At 36.5% G+C, this 19,630-nt stretch overlaps 1 protein-coding gene across 1 annotated transcript in view; it reads right to left on the bottom strand.

Moving 5' to 3' along the window:
- Positions 1–359: 359 nt before the first annotated feature.
- The window catches only part of VWDE (von Willebrand factor D and EGF domains), a 120,177-nt gene continuing 100,906 nt past the window's right edge, over positions 360–19,630 (bottom strand). The window contains exons 27-29 of the mRNA XM_036247431.1: positions 19,457–19,552; positions 16,061–16,164; positions 360–434 (exon numbers count right to left, since the gene is read on the bottom strand). Of these exons, the coding sequence (XP_036103324.1) occupies positions 360–434; positions 16,061–16,164; positions 19,457–19,552 (275 nt within the window). The remainder of the gene's footprint in view (positions 435–16,060; positions 16,165–19,456; positions 19,553–19,630) is intronic.

Below are 19,630 nucleotides of genomic sequence, written 5' to 3'. Positions count from 1 at the left end.
ATTTCTCTCCCATCTATCCCCTTTCCTGGTGTTATCAGAAATATAGTTTGATAACATGAATCAAGCTAAAAACATTAGCCTATGACTGATTACCTGTCCAGTTTGGCCTCATATGAAAATTCTGAGCAATTAATTTTAATCTTATGATAACACTCATGGGACTCTAAACCATTCTCAGTTTAAGTACAATGGTTTCCAACTTAAATGCATATGCAATAATGAGTTAGCAAAATCTTTTGCTCTGAAAAAAGTATAATTATAAGTTTCACAAGTAAAATTTCACAAATAACATTAAATTTTTAATTAAATTATATAGCCCTTTTTTAGTTAAGAAAAACTAGGCAGTGGTTCTTTGATTTTCAACGCATATTATTCTGAATGTCTCTTAATTGGTATTTTAAGAAAGCTGCATTTGTGGAGGCAAATGGGAGAGTCTACAAAAATACAAATACAAAAATACAAATACAAAAATAATTTAAGACCACTATAAAATTTTAAGCACTACAAATATATATGAAGTGTTAAGTAAAATATACCTAAATCAACCCACAACTCCTAATCCCACTTCCCTGAGGTAACACATTTAAAAAATTTGATGTCTAACTTTTTAGAAATTTTCTGTTATTAAAAATGTATATGTGTTTACACAAATGGAAGCACATACATATTGTCAATTCAATTATTACATAATAGCTAAAGAATTCACAACAGTATGCCAATTTCAACTCAAATAAACAGCTTAAAAATAGTTTTAAATATTTTATCTATTTTAGCATAAAAGCCATGATATGCTAGTGTAAGAAGTGTTTACTTTTCTCTGACAGTTTTATACATATAATAAAGAATTTGCTTTTAAAAAAATAATGAGTAGCGATTATCTTAATTAATTATAATGTGGCTTTTACAAAGAGCTTGGGGCCTAATTAGTAAAAATCTCATCTGTAATAGTTTCAGCATGAGTAGTCCATCTGAAGTTACAAACTGATTATTCATTTTGGTGTCAACCATGCTTTTCATTTTAGTTTTCCCTGAGGGCAGGGGAACCTAACTCTAGCAAGTTGTCTCAGTGGTGCTTAGTGATATGGACTGGCAGAGCCTGTAATCTGTCTGCTTACATAGGTTGGTAAAGGAGTTTTGTGTTTTAGTGGAAATGCAGTATTTACCCACTGGGAAGGCTATAATGATGTTTAAACAATTAGAATAGCAATTTTCTCTTAAAAGTTTGGTTTTACAGTGATTGGAATGTTAGGTCATCTAAGCAGAGCACCACCTAGTGCTCCGTCTGGCATCTTCGTTTTCTCATTTCAGGAGAAAAAAACACGAATGTATTTCTTGGCTGCCTTCTTTTTAATGTGAACCTAAGACTGGAAGTTTTTTGAAATGTATTATGCATCAGGACTTTATCATTAACTGTAAACTGCCTTTAGGCCGCTCTAGCCCATCACCCTTCTTGATTCAACCATATGGCTCTAGAAAAATCTCTCTGCAGAGCCAGGCACACAGCCATACGCCAACCCTCAAAATGAGCAATTCAGGTTTTATGTTCTGGAAGTACAAATTTCCATTTCCTACAGCTATTTCTTCTTTGATGGGGAGAAAAAGAAAACTGAAAAAAATTTTTTTCAAAGGATGTGTCCGACTCTTGTGAGAGATGATGCATTTTCTCTGTGAAGATGCCCACATTTTTCACCAAGCTCTGCCGCTGCCCTTGTAATTTTTTCCTGGATTGATACATCCTACTCTTTCATGTAGGCCAGTGTGTAGGAAATGAGGTGGTCAGACTATACATATCGTCTCTAATGCTTTATTTATTTTTCACTAGAAATGGCTGGACTCTTTGATATGAAGAGATGGATTTCAGGTCAACTCAAAAGAAAATATTTGCTTTTCTCACAAGAAGGGATTTTTAAAATCTTATCCGTTTCCACAGTCCTCAGAAATTGTCAACCATCAGTTAGTAAGTAGCAGAAAATGCTGACATGGCAAACAGCAGTCGGAGTAGGGGGTTGAGCCATCCAGCAACTGCCATCTCCATTAACTAATATAAGAGACATCATCAAAGTCATCCCTGGAAATGAAGGACAGGTCTTGGTGGCTAAAAACACAGCTTGGGGCCATGGAAAAGGAAACCCTAAGAATTCCCTAATCAGAACCCTCAACCTGAGAGGAACATTTTAGCTCAAGCAATGTTGACTCAAATCAGTGAAGGAAATGCAGATTAAGATCCTGAGATCCTAGAATGAGAATCCAAACCAGATCAAAAGAATATTGCTAGACCACACTAGCAAGGATTACCACCAATTCCTTGGTGAGGGCGATTGAAGCTGAATAGCAGAATTCACTCTATATATGTTTGCTCTCTATCTATATCTATTTATCTAGCCTTTGTAAATTGGGATTATTCTTATTATAATGTTTGTGTCCAGGAAGTTTTCTTATTTTTTTCAAGTTCATAGTGTCTCAAGTCAAAGGCTGTCCATGCACAAGGTGTATAGCTAGAGGGACCCTAATTACTACAGACAAAATCATGGTGCCAAAAAGGAGCATATTTAGGAGAGCATTATCCTTTACAAAGACTTTTTCTCTCAGGGTCTGCTACCTCTTGACTTATGATTATTTGTTAATGACAAGGAAAAAAGATATAATTTTGAAATAACTGAAAGTATTGGCTGTTTTAATTGACAGAAATTTCCAAGTTCAGTGTATATATGAAAAACAAAAGGTTTCTGTTTACCCTAATTCCACTCACAACAGCTTTAATCTCATATAGGTTAAATTACCAGGTCTTCAGATGAAAGTAACATCCTTTAGCACAACAGGAATTAACTGCACTCAGCCAAGTGGCTACAGTTACTGCTTAATCACTAGGTGTAATGAAGACTTACTTCTAGGCTCAAAGAAAAGACTCATGTTGTGTTAATGAAGGATTTTATTTTTGCAAAAAAAGTCATGCTTGCACTACATATTTAATATGCTTTCTTACCAAAGTAGTAATTTTGCATTTCTGGCCTGTTACCTGGGAACTGAGTATCTAGCACCACCTGCAGGCAAAAATTTGCTAATTTCACAAAAGATTTACAACTGAGGTTAAAATTGTTTCCATATGATGAAGGGGGGTATCCTTATAATAAAAATATAAATTGAAATGCTATCTAGTTTGTCCTCCTCTTATTCTACCAGAGCGTCCACAGTGGCTCTTTAGGGCGTACTATGGGCTAGGACGTGGTCTGCCTCCGGCTACCCCACTCAGGCGGGCAGGACCACCTTCTGGTCAGGCACAGGGGCCACAGCAGCTAGGGTCGAAAATACCTTTAAAGTATTTTAAAATGTTTTAATTTCTTTTAAAGTCATCAGAAAAAATGAACTCCTAGATCAAAGAAAATGTTTTAATATATGTTGTGAATATCCCAACCTATCTTGTAGAATACCATTTTTAATGTTTTTTTGTTTTGTTTTGTTTTTATCCCCACCCGAGGACATTTTTCCATTTTTTGTTCAGGTAGAGTTGGAGGGCGAGAGAGGAACAGAGAGAGACAGAAACCTCCATGTGAAAGGGACACATCCAGTGGCTGCCACCCGCACGACCAACCAGGGCCGGGGACAAACTGCAACCAGGTACATGCCCTTAGCGGGAACTGAACCGCAGGCCGACGCTCTAACCGCTGAGCCAAACCGGCCAGGGCCCATTTTTAATGTTTTTAAGTGGAGGAAGGGGCCTGGGAAGACACAGTGCTTAGAGCCCACAAAGGTCTTACTGGCAGGCTGATTGCTCAATGCTAACAAACCAGGAAGAGTCAAGAGACACAAGCAACATAATCCTTGTAAATTACTTAGATCAGAGCTTGGCACACATACAGCTAGAAAATGTGTCCTTATATGCCAGCTGCTTTTAGCCTTTTTAGTCTGGTTCTAAAATTTATGTTCACTTATCTCATCTTCTTTTTAACTCATATATTATTTAATCAATGTTAGTGAAAAATAAATTCTTTAATTAGAGAAAAAGAAGCAACGATATATAATAATTATCGGGAAACCTAAATGAGGGAGTCTGTCATCAGTTCCTAGGGTGGTTTCTACTGACTTATATTTAGCAACAAAAAACATACAATAAAATCTGTATATTGGGTTTTTATTAGATGACATTCATTATAAAAAATTATTTCTAATAATCTCATTTTAAGTTTTAAATTACCCAGCAATCCTATGATATAGTATTATTTATTCCTTTTTTTTCGTTCTTCACCCGAGGATATTTTTCTATTTATCATTAGATAGAGTGGGAAGGAGGGAGAGAGAGAGACAGAGAGAAACATCGATGTGATAGAGACATATCAACTCATTGCCTCCCGCACGACCCAACCAGGGCCAGGGATGAATTGGAACCCAGGTACGTGCCCTTGACTGGAATCAAACCCACGACTCATTGGTCTGTGGGCTGACACTCTAACTGCTGAGCCAAGCCGGCCAGGGCAATGTGTTATTTATTTCCCTCCAAATTAATTAAATATGCAGGGAAGTGAAGCTCTGTGCAAGTACACACACACACACACACACACACACACATTCATATATATAATCAACTCATAACATGGATTGAAAAGATAAGGGGGAAGAGATAGTCAAGTAAGATCCTTTATCAAGTGGTTGTGATCCATTAAAGTTAATGAAAATTCTTGGTTTTAAAAAAATAATAAGCGATACTATGCCATTAAAATAAATAATAGTCCTCCATTATAGACAGATGTGCATTTAAATACAAACAATGCAATATGTAAGCATCAGGATATTAAATAATTAGACTTTTCTGTCCTCTGGCATCTTCATCTGTAAAGTGGGGATAAATTTCCCTATTTGTAAATAGTTTTGTAAGGTATAAATAATTAATATTGTTTTAAATCCCTAGCATTGTGATCAATACATTTTAGTTTTCTTTCCAAAAATTAGCCCGATAATTCAACAATTGCATAATTGATCTATTTGTAATCAAGAAAAACACTTCTGATTCTCCTAATGTGCTACTGAGTGGTGTATGAAAATAAAGTGGATGTTGACAGGTTATAGCACCACACCTAGCACTGTCCTTTGACAGATATATTTATTCACACAAGTTTTAGTTTATCTGCCTTAAATAAATTTACGAAACCCAAAATACTAACAACTTCCTTTGAGAAGCATGGTCTGTCTAGAATTACCATAATTATTCAAGAATAAGAGCTCAGTCTGGCATACTTATTTTGCCTCAATTAATTTCAGCATCACAAAAGCTAAGCTGTGGAACTATGGCATACTGGGAACTTCCAATGTTCAGACCTGTTGCATGCCCAACTCAGAACATGAACTTCCCCATAGTCCAACACACAGTCAGCTCCCCCCACCATATGACTCTGCTGGCCCTGTTCATGGCTGATTACCCAGGGATGGACACTGGCTTAAGCCTACCCAACCCAGTGAGAGGTCATTACCTTCTGGGATTGTTTTATTTAAGACTTTTGAACTAAACAACGTATTTTATAGCCAATGGATGGCAGCTATAGGAAGATTACCATATAAGTTTGGTAGCCACATCAAAACCTGAGGAAGGTCAGTAAAGGATGGCAAAGGGCAGAGAGAACTAGAGATTTGCAAAGAAGCCAAGGAAGAGAATCTGTGCAGCTCCAGAAAGAGAAAAGAGTGGGTCTCCCTTTCTTGATTGTTTCCTGATTCCATTAAGCCCAGTATCAAGTCTTGCCCTTGAGTTCTGTGAGATTTCTCTCTGTCCTTTTAATAAACCACCATTCTTATTGAGTTGAATCAAACTTAAACTTTGATTACTGTCTTCCACCTGAGAGAAGGGTGGTAGTTTTCATCAAAATGAGATTTAGAGTGGAAAATGAAGAAAATGGGAAGCAGTTAAGCACTCTTCAACATGAAGGATCTGTGGCATTACAGCTTACTAGTCCACAGCAAACTCCAGATCACTCCAGGCCATTGAGAACATAATGAATAGAGGCTGTAGAGCATCAAGGATCATGTCCATTGTTTTCAACATCAATAAAGAGTTATAGGAGGAGGTCCTTGTGAGGCAAGTTGAAAACTGGGGAAATAAAACCTGACAAGAACTAATCAACAAGATCAGTTTTTATAGCCTGATTTCAGGCATTAGAGCTGAATTTTATGAAAAATGGTACATATCTAAGAATAGACTTTGTGTTTCTATTCAACAGTAAATATTAGTAATTTTAGCACAGCTATGTTTAAAAAAAAATTTTTTTTTTTCGTTCTTGATTTTAAAGAGAGAGGAAGGGAGAGGAAGAGAAATAAAATCATTGATGAGAAAGAACATCAATTGGCCACCTCCTATACATCCCTCAATGGGGACTTGGGCCCACAACCTGGAAATGTGCCTTGACCAGGAATTGAGCCAGGAACCTCTTAGTGCATGGGTTGACACTCAACCACTGAGCCACACCAGCTGGGCAGCACAGGTCTGTTTTAATGATCTTCAAAATACACCATTTCATCCACTTCATCTAATGAGAAAAATGTGTTTAAAATTTTTATGCAATTTTAAGACTGTCAGACATTTTGAAAAAAAAGAACTGAGTTGATACTTTCAGTATCATTTGCAGTGACTGTGAAAATATCAGCTGCAGTACTATTCAATGTCCATTATATAAGAATTAATTAATACATTCCATTTACACAATCTATGTTGCTTTCTGTGACCAAATGGCTATTCCTCTTTTTTTAAAAAGAAGAATCTTAAAACTCTGTCTACTATTTAGTTTTTTTTACTTCTTATTTATAGTTTTAAACATTGTAGATATACAATACAGTGTTTCTCCTTTTAGGTTTTCTGTATTTACTGTGTCTTTCTATTTAATATGTTGTTTAATATTTAGGCCACTTCCTCTCATTTTAGAAGTAACTGGCATGTATATCACAAAAATAAATTATTAAGTGGCATAAAGAAAAGAAAAATATTATATTAATTTGATTAAAATAAATATATATGATTTAAACTTTAGCCCATAAATACTTTACAAACAATTACATAGTTATAATGAGGTTTATAAAAGGGGTATAATATATATAATATGTATATGTCTCCATTATGGGCTCCAAATATCTCTAAATAGATATAACCTAAAATTTAAAATTTTATCATGTATGTTGCAGTTTGGACAAGTTCTATATTTTGTGAATATAAAAAATAAAATACATTTATAATTCTATCCAAAAGATTATGATACTTTAATATTATAGAATAAGTGCTATTAGGCATATTTTAAAGTTTAGAGAAGAGCTGTATTTTAATTAGAGGGTCAAAGAAAAGATAAGAATATTTTATAACACAAATATTTTATGTAAATTTTAATAGGAATAAATACAAAATGGCCAAACATATTAAACAATGTTTACAATCTGAATTTATTTTGGAAAATGATTTCTAAGGTAAGCATTGAACATTACACATTTTAAAGTACTTTTGCTTAAATTCTCAAACGCTCATTATCTTCAAAGTATTTTCCAAATAGTTTTGGGTAAAAAAAAAAATGTAAGGTAATAGGTGTGAAAATATCACCAAGAAATAAGCAAAAAAAAAAAAAAAAATTATTTTTCATAAATTTATTAAATTACTTGCTTTTCTAAACTCATTGTATTTCTAAAATATTACTTTCATTTGAATCATTAGCTTTCATAGGAGTGCTTTTATATAAAATCAGTAAACCATAGCATTTCTTCATTATTAGCATATACAGGTCTATTAAATCTACTGTAAATGGATAGTCTACTGATTAATATTTTAATTAAAACTTGAAATTTGTGATTTGGATTTAGGAAATATTTATGAAACATTTAAAGTGCTGGTTTAGCCTGGCTGGTGTGGCTCAGTGGTTGAGTGTCAAGCCATACACCAAGAGGTTGCCAGTTTGATTCCCAGTCAGGGCACATGCCCAGGTTGTAAGCCAAGTCCCTACTGGGGGACATGCCGGAGACAGCTAATCAATGTTCTCTCTCATTGATGTTTCCATCTCATTCTCCCTCTCCCTTCCTCTCTCTAAACAATAAAGAAAAAAATAATTTAAGTGCTGGTTTAGACATTTCAGAATCAATCCCAGAGCAATTATAATTTTTAAACCATAACAGGTATATATTGAAGACCACCAACTTACACCATACACAAGAATAAATTCAAAATGGGTAAAAGACTTAAATGAAATAATGAAAATCCTAGAAGAAAATGTAGGCAGAAAAATCTCAGACATCATACGTAGCAGAATTTCCTTTCTTTCTTTTTTTGTTTTTGTTTTTTTGGTACGTGCCCCTAGCGGGAACCAAACCCGGGACTTTCTGGTCCACAGGCCGACGCTCCAACTCCTGAGCCAAACCGGCCAGGGCCATAGCAGAATTTTCACTGATATATTGCCCAGGGCAAAAGAAACAAAGGAAAAAATTAATGAATGGGACTACATCAAACTAAAAAGCATCTGCACAGCAAAAGAATGCAGTGTCAAAATGAAAAGGGAACACACACTCTAGGAAAAAATTAATGAATGGGACTACATCAAACTAAAAAGCATCTGCACAGCAAAAGAATGCAGTGTCAAAATGAAAAGGGAACACACACTCTGGGAGAACATATTTGCCTATGATACATCAGATAAGGGGTTAATATCCAAAATATAGACAGTACATATATCCAAAGTACAACTCAACAAAAGAAAAACAATCCAATTAAAAAATGGGCAGAGGACCTGAATAGACACTTCTCCAAACAGGAAATTCAAATGGCCAGGAGGTAAGTGAAAAAATGCTCAACATCACTAATCATCAGAGATGCAAATTAAAACGACTATGTGATATCATCTCATACCTGCCAGAATGGCTGCCATCAACAAATCCTCAAACAACAAATGCTGGCAAGGATGTGGAGAAAAGGGGACTCTAGTACACTGCTGGTGGGAATGCAGACTGGTGCAGCCACTATAGAAAACACCATATTGTTTTCCATAGTGGAAAAAAATAAAAATTGAACTGCCATTTGACCCAGTGATCCTACTTCAATGAATATATCCTAAGAAGCCTGAAACACCAATCAGGAAGAATATACACACCCCTATGTTCATAGCAGTGCTATTTACAATAGCTAAGATCTGGAAACAGCCCAAGTGCCCATCGTAGATGAGTGTATAAAAAGATGTGGTACATTTATACACAATGGAATACTATACAGCTATAAAAAAGAGAGATCTTGCCCTGACTGGTTTTGGTCCGTGGTTAGAGTGTTGGCCCGCGGACCAGAAAGGCCTGGGTTCGGTTCCTGCTAAGGCACATACCTTGGTTGCAGTTTGTTCCCAGCCCTGGTTGGGGTCATGTGGGTGGCAACCACTCCATGTGTCTCTCTCATAACTATGTTTCTCTCCCTCTCCCTCCCACTCTATCTAAAAAGATAAGTGCAAAATGTATTTTAAAAAAAAGAGAGAGAGAGATCTCTTACCCTTTGAGACAACATGAAGGAACTTGGAGAGTATTATGCTAAGTGAAGTAAGCCAGTCAGAGAAAGACAAGTACCACATGATCTCACTTATTTGTGGAATATAAAGAACAAAATAATCTGTTGACCAAATGAGATTGAAGCATGGAAGTAGCAAACAGACTAACAAACCTCAGAGAGATGGGGGGATGGAAGGGTGGGAGGAGTGGGAAGAGATAAACCGAAGAACTTATATGCGTATACGCACAACCAGTGGACACAGACATTAGGTTGGGGAAAGCAGGAGAGGGAAAGGAGGTCAATAGGGGAAAAAGGTGACATCTGAAATACTTTCAACAACAAAAAAGAATAAATCATTAGGAAAAAATGAAATAAAAGACAGATATACAATAAATAAATAAATAAGGCTACTGATAAAATTGCTATGTTGTATACCAAGAAAAGGTGGCAAAGAGACAGAAAGCAAAATTATATCTATTTCCATAGTAGAAATTTCAGTTCCATTATTTTAAAAAAATTATTCACTTTTATCTAGAGTACTTTTTCTTTCTAGTACTCATATTTTTACAAGAGCTTAAAATTTTAAGTACACACTAATTGGTAAAGTTTTATTTTGCATTTATATTTTTGCATTTTTGGTAACAAAAATAAAACATCGTGAAATGCATATTTTTAAAAAATAATTCTTTAGCCCTGGCCGGTTTGGCTCAACGGTTAGAGAGTCAGCCAATGGACCACAGAGTTGCTGGTTTGATTCCGGTCAAGGGCACATACCTCATTTGCGATTTGTCCCCGGCCCTGGTTGGTGTCGTGTGGGAGGCAGCCACTTGATGTGTCCCTTTCACGTTGATGTTTCTCTCTCTCTCTCTCTTCCTTTCTCTCCCTCCCATTTTATCTGAACAAAAATGGAAAATGTCCTTGAGTGAGGATGAAAAAAAACAAAAAAAATAATAATAATTTATTAAAACTACCTTTTAGCAAATATGAAATGATAAAATAAATTCTTATTAATTCTGATATTGAATGCTATTACTTAAAGGATTCTTATGAAAGTTAGCAATAATTTTATTCTAATAATGTCTTACTTTATCTTATAATTTAGATGTGGCTCTTACTCTTTCTACTTAAAATAAGTTATGTAAACTCACATGATTTAAAATAGGTATGTATGTTCAAGTTCAAATGAAATGTTATTTGAACAAGTGAAGAGTTTGAAGTCAAAAATGAGATAGTAATACAAAAGATTTATAACTAATTTACAATTATTTTCATCTCTGAGATGTCTTTCAATTATATGTATATTTCCTGTTGACATTACACACTTCCCTAACAATTCATGCATTTAATTTTGTTTTTATTAAGCATATACTTCTCTTTTGATACTTTAGAAGGATTTTATTTTGTGATAGTTTCTCTCTTGCTTCTTCACCAAAATAGATTGAATTTTTGAAAGAATGAAAAGAAAAAACAGATATATCCAGGTTCTTTTTAACATAAACACAATGACAAACGCTTTTTTATTGACTTTATTGGGGTGACATTGGTTAATAAAATTATATAGGTTTCAGGTTACAATTTTATATTATATTATCTGTATATTGTCTTATTTGTTTACCACCCTAAGCCAAGTCTCCTTCCATCACCATTTATCCCCCATTTACCCTCTCCTACCTCCCTTCACCCCGTTTTTCATTTCCCTCTGGTAATCACCATACTGTTGTCTGTGTTTATGAGTTTGTTTTTTGCTTAATCCCCTCACCCTTTTTACCAAGCCCTCTACAAGTCTTTTAAAATAAAAAAAATTCATTATTTCTTCTTCCTTGTCCAGAAATGGTATAGGTGAGAGCAGTAAAAAGACTGGAGAAAAAAAACAGGCAGACAAAACTAAATGTGCTGTTTTAGCAATAAGCAGTAAGATGCAGAACACTTAGTATGTCATGTGTTAGCTGACTGTTTGCCCTTGACACCAGTTACTTCCTTCTAAGGCTGGGAACTAAATTTTCCAAAATCCCCTTCTTTGTGAGGTTCTGGGTTAAAGTTTGCCGATGAGTAAAGCTTTCCGGAGAGTTAGAAGATGGAAAGAAGAAGAAGTCATTATTATTATTATTTTAGAGGTATTTATAGCTACATACTTGGAAAGATAGATGAAGCATTCACAGAGGCTTTTCAGCAAATTTTGGATAATGACCCACATTGCCTGAGACTTGGTGGTATTTTTGGAAGATTTGCAAGTAGTGTAGTAGCTCCAGAAGAGCTTCTGAAAAGCACTGACATCTTCAGTATCAACCTCTTTGACCTTCAGCAGCTGTTTTCCTGACCTCTAACCCACCCCCACCCTTACTGTCCCCATGCTTACCCCCAGCTTTTCCAAAAGTCCTGCAAATTCCTAACTCTGCCATTAAGCACTTAATATCTGAATACATCAAGTGGTTTCTGTTTTGCTAACTGACCCCTGATGATAAAGACGTCACAGTAAGGACTGGGAAAATAGTTTATTAAATATTGTCACTGTCTTGACTATCAGATACATCATGTCAATGTGTAAATATAAAATCACATTTCAAAGTCAAATTTAAATTTACTGGGATTTCTTCTTTGCTTCTCTCTGACAATGACAACTAAGACCATTCTATATTTTATTAGTTTCTTCACTCCTTAAAACAGTTTTTAAGTGATGTTCAAATAAACTTCAAGTAGCTATCTTCAACTCTTTCCGAATAAAAATTTCTGTTCTTGAAGCATAGGCTTGTAATTCATATACTTGATATTACTCAATGGCGTTTTATCTGTAGAAGGAAGAGGAAATCAAATTTCAATGACTATTAGAAAAATGTTTAGCCTGGCCAGTGTGGCTCAGTGGATTGAGCATCATCCTGTGCAGGAGGCAGCCGATAGATGTTTCTCACATCGATGTTACTGTCTCTTCTCTCTCTTCCTCTCTCTCTAAAAAAGTCATTAAAAAAATAAACTGTTTAGCCATTACTCATTTGCTGCCTCTGTCCTCTGACATGATACATTAAGCTCTGCAGGTTCTACATTTGCTGCTAGAGTCTAAGTACTACTTTCATAAAGTTCAGATTCAAGATCATACTTAAAGATCAAAGCAGTTGTGACTCAGTGGAGCTTGACTACTACATGACTCCATCTTGGCAAAGGGTTTTTTGTTCAAGAAACGTCCACAGTCAATAAGACAGAATAATTGTTTTCCCCAATATACTTCAGGAAAACACTGTTGATATTCACAATGCATTATAACATTTCTCTCAAGTCTCTTTTCTAATTCTTTTCCTTCTCCACTTCTCTCTATCTCTACTTATTTAATAACTAGTAACAAACTTACATAATGTTTTCTACATATCAGGTACTTTTTTAGGTACTTCACATATATTAACATATTTAGTCCTTACAATGATCCTATGATTAGGTTTTATTATTATAAGCCCCATATTACAGATGAGGAAACTGAGGCTCAGAGGGGTCCAATGCCTTGTTCACAGAGAAAACAAGTGGCAGAGCCAATGGTAAGAGCACTTGGCAGCTAGGCAGCAGGGTATGAGCCTCAAAGCTGATTATCAACCCACCCTCTTCAGCATCTCTTTCTTCTCCAGCCCATTTCCCCTTTCGCAGTGTCATTTTTTTCTAGCCAGTAATTCTCTGTCTTTTTCATTGAAAGATTCTAACAATCCAATCAGCACCCTCTATTTCTCTTTTTCACCCATGACCTCAGGGTGCCTGCCTGAACTCTCCTTGGGATGACAGAAAAGAGGAGCTGGGGAGGAAATAGGAATGGTTCTGTGAATACCCACAAATAGTAGTTATTTTTCTTCCTGTTAAAGAGAAATTCACCTTTAACCCCTATGTTTAGGAGCTAAAGAAATATTCAAAACAAATGAAACTGATGACACCAATGAGCAACAGGATAAACCTAGAGTGAAAATTAAAGAATTAAAGTGAAGATCTTGAGAGAGCAGGTTATAATAAAGCAGGACATTTAGTCTCTGAACTAGTCTTCTTGTTTTTTGTTTTCCTTTTCCTTCCCCATGACCTTCTGTTTTCTCTTTTCTTTTTTTTTTTTTTAATCCTCACCCTAGGACATTTTTGCATTTTTTGGTTCAGACAGAGTAGGAGGGAGAGAGAGGAAGAAAGAGAGAGAGAGAAACATTGATTTGAAAGGGACACATCGAGTGGCCGTCTCCCACACGACCCAGCCAGGGCCAGGGACAAACTGCAGCCGAGGTACGTGCCCTTTACGGGAACCAAACCCAGGTCTCTCTGGACTGCAGGCCGATGCTCTAACTGCTGAGCCAGACCGGCCAGGGCAAGTTCTCTCTTTTCTTTTCTTTTTTTAATCCTCACCCAAGGACATTTTTTTGATTTTGTTCAGATAGAGTGGAAAGAGAGAGAGAGAGAGAGAGAGAGAGAGAGAGAGAGAGAGAAACATCGCCGTGAAAGGGACACACTGAGTGGTTGCCACCCACATGACTCAACCAGGGCCGGGGACAAACTGCAACTGAGGTACGTGCCCTTAGTGGGAACCGATCCCCGGTCTTTCCGGACCGCAGGCCAACGCTCTAACCGCTGAGCTAAACCAGCCAGGGCAAGTTCTCTCTTTTCTTAATATGGTTCCAGCTGCCATCTCAGAAGCAACATTAATGGGGATGAAGATGATCTGCCATTTATCTTATGAGAAAGTATTAAGTTGGTAAAAAAAAAAACCCCACAAAAACATAATGTTAGAATATAGAGAAGTATCCTAGTTTAGTATGTCAAAATGGACTTGAAGACTTGAAGTCTAGGGCTTTCTGTGCCATAAAAATCTCAAATAAAATAGAATAATAGATATATTTAGGCTGTCTTCAAAGGAGAGAACTCAAGGTTTTCTATTTATTTTTCTCAACAATAGATGATCAAATAAATACTCAATAATTTTTATTTTCCAGGTTTTCAAGCCATGTTAGTATTATGGTCTTGTGCTCTTCAAAATGGGGGTCACACACTTTCAGGTAGAACACCAGTGCTAGGAGAAAAACCTATTTATTCCACGTTGTCTCTAGGTCGGACTGATTCAGTATCACGCTTCAAAAAGACAATTCCTTATTATTTCTCAATATCTAGTATACCAGCATACTTCATGACCTTTTGGCTTTTTGAAATGCTAAACAGTATGTAATTACTTTTTTAATTAGAACGTTAAGCAGGTTTTGAGAGTTCTGCTGCAATTTTTGTTGTGATCATTAGGCCACCCTGGTATGTATAGCAATTGGGATTGAAAAATTAATCTCAGTTGTTAATATTTAGAAATTAAGATTGCAGACCAAACAAAATTCAGTTTAATCTTATGGAAACAGACATGATCACAGAAACTTTTAAAATGGATGTTTATATAGCACTTAAGTAAATGTGGGTCAATTTCAAAAACTCTAAGAAAGCTTCTATTCTCCCTTTGCTTTCTTGATTTCTGAAATAACAGATGTATCCTAATTCTAATGATGTAAAGAGGTTTATTTCTATTGCTTTTCCTGAAAAAGATTTTAATAGAGAGAAAAAAAGAAAGAAGTACTTTCAAGGAAAAGAGTGAGGCCCTGGCCAGTTTGGCTCAGCAGTTAGAGCGTCAGCCTGTGGTCTAGAGAGACCCAGGTTCGGTTCCTGCTAAGGGCCTGTACCTCGGTTGCAATTTGTCCCCAGCCCTGGTTGGTCGTGCAGGTGGCAGCCAGTCGATGTGTCCTTTTCATGTTGATGTTTCTCTCTCTCTCTCTTATTCTCTCTCCCTCCCACTCTACCTGAACAAAAAATAGAAAAATGTCCTCAGGCGAGGATAAAAAAAAAAAAAAAAAAAAAAAAAAGACAAGAAAAGAGTGAGGATTGACAAATCTTTAGAGGCACATGATCCACAGAAAATGTTTTGGGCCACCCTCAAATCAATGAAGTAGTGACCCATTGACTTAAAAAATGGTAGTTTCTTTATGAGAGGGTGATGGTGCTCATGTTTTTAAATTTTTATTAAATCTATTGGGGTGATATTGGTTAATAAAATTATATAGGTTTCAAGTGTACAATTCTATAATACATCATCTATATATATTGTATTATGTGTTCACCACTCAAAGTCAAGTCTCCTTCCATCACCATTTATGACCTCTTTACCCTCTTCTACTTCCCCCCACCTCCCTTTCCCTCTGATAATCATCATAGTCAGCCCCCCAATACTCCCACCCCTGAAGGAGGACATTTTATCTAATATTTGACCAAAATATAAATTAACTGTGTCTTAAATCTGTATTATAGAATATTTGCTCTCTCTCAGCTCCAGTGCCGTAAAATAACTCCTTAACATTTGAAAGTTGTATCTACACACTGAAATTCCTTAAATGCACATAAAAATTTTGAATAAGATAACTCTATCACGATACAAAATAATATTATTTTTAGATTTAAAGGCAAATAATAAATCCTTATATATATATTTTGGAAATAAAAGAAAATAAAGCATTAACAGATATCAGTTACTAAGTAGAATATCTGAGTAGATAGCATATGTCAATATCTAATATTTGTTTTTTTTTTGTTTAAAATTTGAAATACCTGTATTTTCTTTTCACATTTGACTCCAGAATATCCAGTGCGGCAAGAACACACATTGGGAAGTACACATCTGCCTCCATAAAGACACTTTTGATTGCAAATTGCTGTAATACACAAATTTTTACAATTACTATCTTTGACACAAGTGCTTGTGACATATTCCATTCTGGTGGTCTCAAGCCGTTCAATGCCTCAGCAACAGAAATAGTCATAAGAATCTATGAATGACCAAATGCACTCCCATCTTTCTGCAACCAGAGAGCAAACACAAACACACACACACACACACATCAAAAAACTAGTCACCTGAAACTCAACACAATTTTACAATTCTATGAAGACATTACTAAACAAAATTTTCATTGACTACATTTAAAAATATATCTTTTTTGTTATCTTCAGATAGGAGATTCAAATTAGTAACATAAGATGGCATTCATTTATAATATGCTTTTTAAAAATTTAGCATAAATTTTAAAAGGATAATTCAGTACAGGTCAGTAAGTGGAAAAAAAACAAACAACTTCATATACTATCAACAGAAGTTTAAAGTGAAACAACTGTACTGGAAACTTTCTAAAGCTTTTCATACAGCCCATACTAGATTTTTTTTTTTCTTAAAAGCTCTTCTAATGAGATTTAAAAATACCTTTATTTCAATATATCTCAATATCTATCATCTACCTATCTACCTGCCTACCTTTCTACCAATCTGTCATCTATCTGCATACCCACCTATAAAGAGAAAATTTTAATGGTAATAACTTCTAAATAACTAAAATGTTCCACATAAGAGGAAAGGAAAGTGAATTATAGTGTTAGTATTATGGAACTTAATATATCATTTAAAGTTACGTTTTTAGGACATGGAAATGCTTTCAAGTAATATTTAGTGAAAGAAGCATAACATAAATTTATAAACAATACTCTTCTGTTTCCTGAGAAGGGTATCTGCTTCAGTGGCTCACGCTGGAACCTGGTATAATTCAAGACAACATTCCCTTTGGTTTAAATGCACCATTTGAAGGCTGTTTCCTCGGGACTGTGTGGCTGGGCCGGTTGTGCGATGCACAGGGCTGCCCAGCTGAGGAAGCACGGTCACATCACAGACATCATGGGTTTGAGTACTTGTCGATTTTCCAGAAAGAGGCAGCAGGACATGTTGTTCAAATAACGTCATCAATATTTAGACAGTTTCTGAGTAGTTGGAAATAAAGCATTTTAAAGAAGGGGACTTTTAAAAATACACAAAGGGGGAACATTTGACGTCTTTCTCCCCGGCACACGTCATCAGCTGGGCTCCAACAAACTCATGCACGTTCTCCGCAGGTCTGGACGTTCGTCGACGTGCCCTTGACGTGCCCTTGACGCAGTGCGTGGGTTCCGGCAAGCCCCGCCCACACCGGCTCCCTGCTTCCACCCAGGGAACTTGCTGAGTTTCTCCCAGAGTTCTGGGCCTCCTGGTTCCAAGCAGCAGGCCTTGACTTAAGCTGCTCTTGAAAAATCTTCAAGGTGGATAAGAGTTGAGATAACCCAGGGTAAGAAAAAAAAAAAAAAGAGGTGGCGATTTCCAGTTTCGGCTTTTTTAATCCAATTGCTTACTGAGACGCTGGACAAAAATGTTGCTGACGACACGAGAAACTGAACTTTCTTTAATTCCAAAAGAGAGAGGACACTTGCTTTCCCACTCCACGTAGTGAAGGGGGTGGTGACAGTTGTTCAGACGTCACCCCCTCTGAACCCAGATGGCAGAGATGGGCGCCCCTCCGGTCCAGTGCGGAAACGAGGCCCATCCTGGGGAAGCCGGAGCCGGGACAAGGGCACCCTGGAGGGTTCATCCCAGGAGAGGAGCCCAAGAAAGGGGCCCATGCCTTGGAAAGCCTCGTGGTTCTGGTGTCATCCGGTAAGTTCCCACTGGCCCTTGCTCGGGTATTCATAGGCGACTAAGAATTTTTGTGGGATTGCCTAAGGAAACGTTTCCTTTAGGGTGCAGGGTAGTGCTGTAAGGAGATCACTGCATTTGGCTTGTCCGGAGACATGCATGTGAGCTGCTTTCCCTAGAGCTACAGATCTCAAAATTAACGGGAAACCATGAGTCAGAGGCCAAGAAGGCCCACCACAGTCAGCCTCCTGTTGATACTACCGAAATGAGGATCCTTTAATACTTCTAAATTGATTTTGGTGTGCACAGTTAGAAAAAGCTGGCTATAAATTAGGCAGAATGAATGGGGAATGTATTGGTCTTCGGAAGCTTCAAAAAGAGGATTTAGATAAAAAAGATCAACCTATGCTGTAGTTTAGGTGTCAACCCAATTCTTTGAGGTATTACAAATGTCTGTCCTCATTTTCAGAGGGGGAGGGTCACTTGGAACTAACTGACTTCTCAAGGATACAGAGAAATTGTTAATACCTCCAGGGAAAATGTGAACCCAGTTGTTCTTTTATTGCATTTTTCTCATGGCTAAAAGGCTTCTGTTTGTGTCTGCCTGTGTAGTAAATGTGAGATAATTTTCTACCTCCAGATGGTATTCTTAAAAATTAGTTGAAATGCAAGGGCTTGTGATAATTGGCTATGCTAAAATTGTCAGAAGTATAGAAGCTAACTCAAATGCTTTTCAAGTTCATGTGATCTAAGATTAATCCTTAGTAAATAAAAGGTAGCTTAAGTTTGTTGGTTTAAGCAAAACAGACATGTCTTTATTTTGCCTGGGTTTTACAAAAATAATTCCATGTTAATAATTGACTTTTAGGCCTATAAATCATGTTTCTAGAGGTTATAAAATGTCCACACTAAAGAATGCTCCTTGCACCCTGGCCGGTTTGGCTTAGTGGTTAGAGTGTCAGCCTGCGGTCCAGAGAGACCCAGGTTCGGTTCCTGCTAAGGGTGTGTGCCTCAGTTGCAGTTTGTCCCCGGCCCTGGATGGGTCATGCGGGTGGCAACCACTCAATGTGTCCCTTTCATGTCAATGTTTCTCTCTCTCTCTTTCTCTCTCTCCCTCCCACTCTATCTGAACAAAAAATGGAAAAATGTCCTCGGGTGAGGATAAAAAATAAAGAAAGAAAGAAAGAATGCTACTTGCTTATTTAGTTTTTATTAGAAATTGAGGTTTAAAGGGTTAAAAATCTCAATATATGTAGGAATAACTTGGCGGTATTTCAGAAAGGCCCTGGAACACCTCAAAAGATTTGAAATTGTATGAGAAGCACTGTAAAATAAGTGATGAAAATATACACAATAGTGTATATTGTATGGGCAAACAATGGTTATAAATTAAACAAATAGTAGCTTCTATGGGAAACCCAAGAGGTCTGCTTGGTTCTTTCCTGCTCCCTGGCTAATAATTATAACAGGCTGAGATTTAGAACCCATAGTAGAAAAAAGTGCTATAGGCTTACGTAGTTGACACTGCGTTCCTTCCCAGGTGTCAGGACAATGGCATATACTGGGAGCAATACATTCACCACCATTTTTGCATTTCTGAAAGCAGATAGCTGCACATAGAAATACAAATAAGTTACGAATATACTTTACTAGTCAAATTCTATCAAAAACCATGAAAAAATTCATTA

The sequence above is a fragment of the Molossus molossus genome, unplaced genomic scaffold, assembly GCF_014108415.1.
Source record: "Molossus molossus isolate mMolMol1 unplaced genomic scaffold, mMolMol1.p scaffold_m16_p_7, whole genome shotgun sequence".
In the NCBI taxonomy this organism is placed as follows: Eukaryota; Metazoa; Chordata; class Mammalia; order Chiroptera; family Molossidae; genus Molossus; species Molossus molossus.
This window is presented reverse-complemented; position numbering and strand designations above follow the sequence as displayed.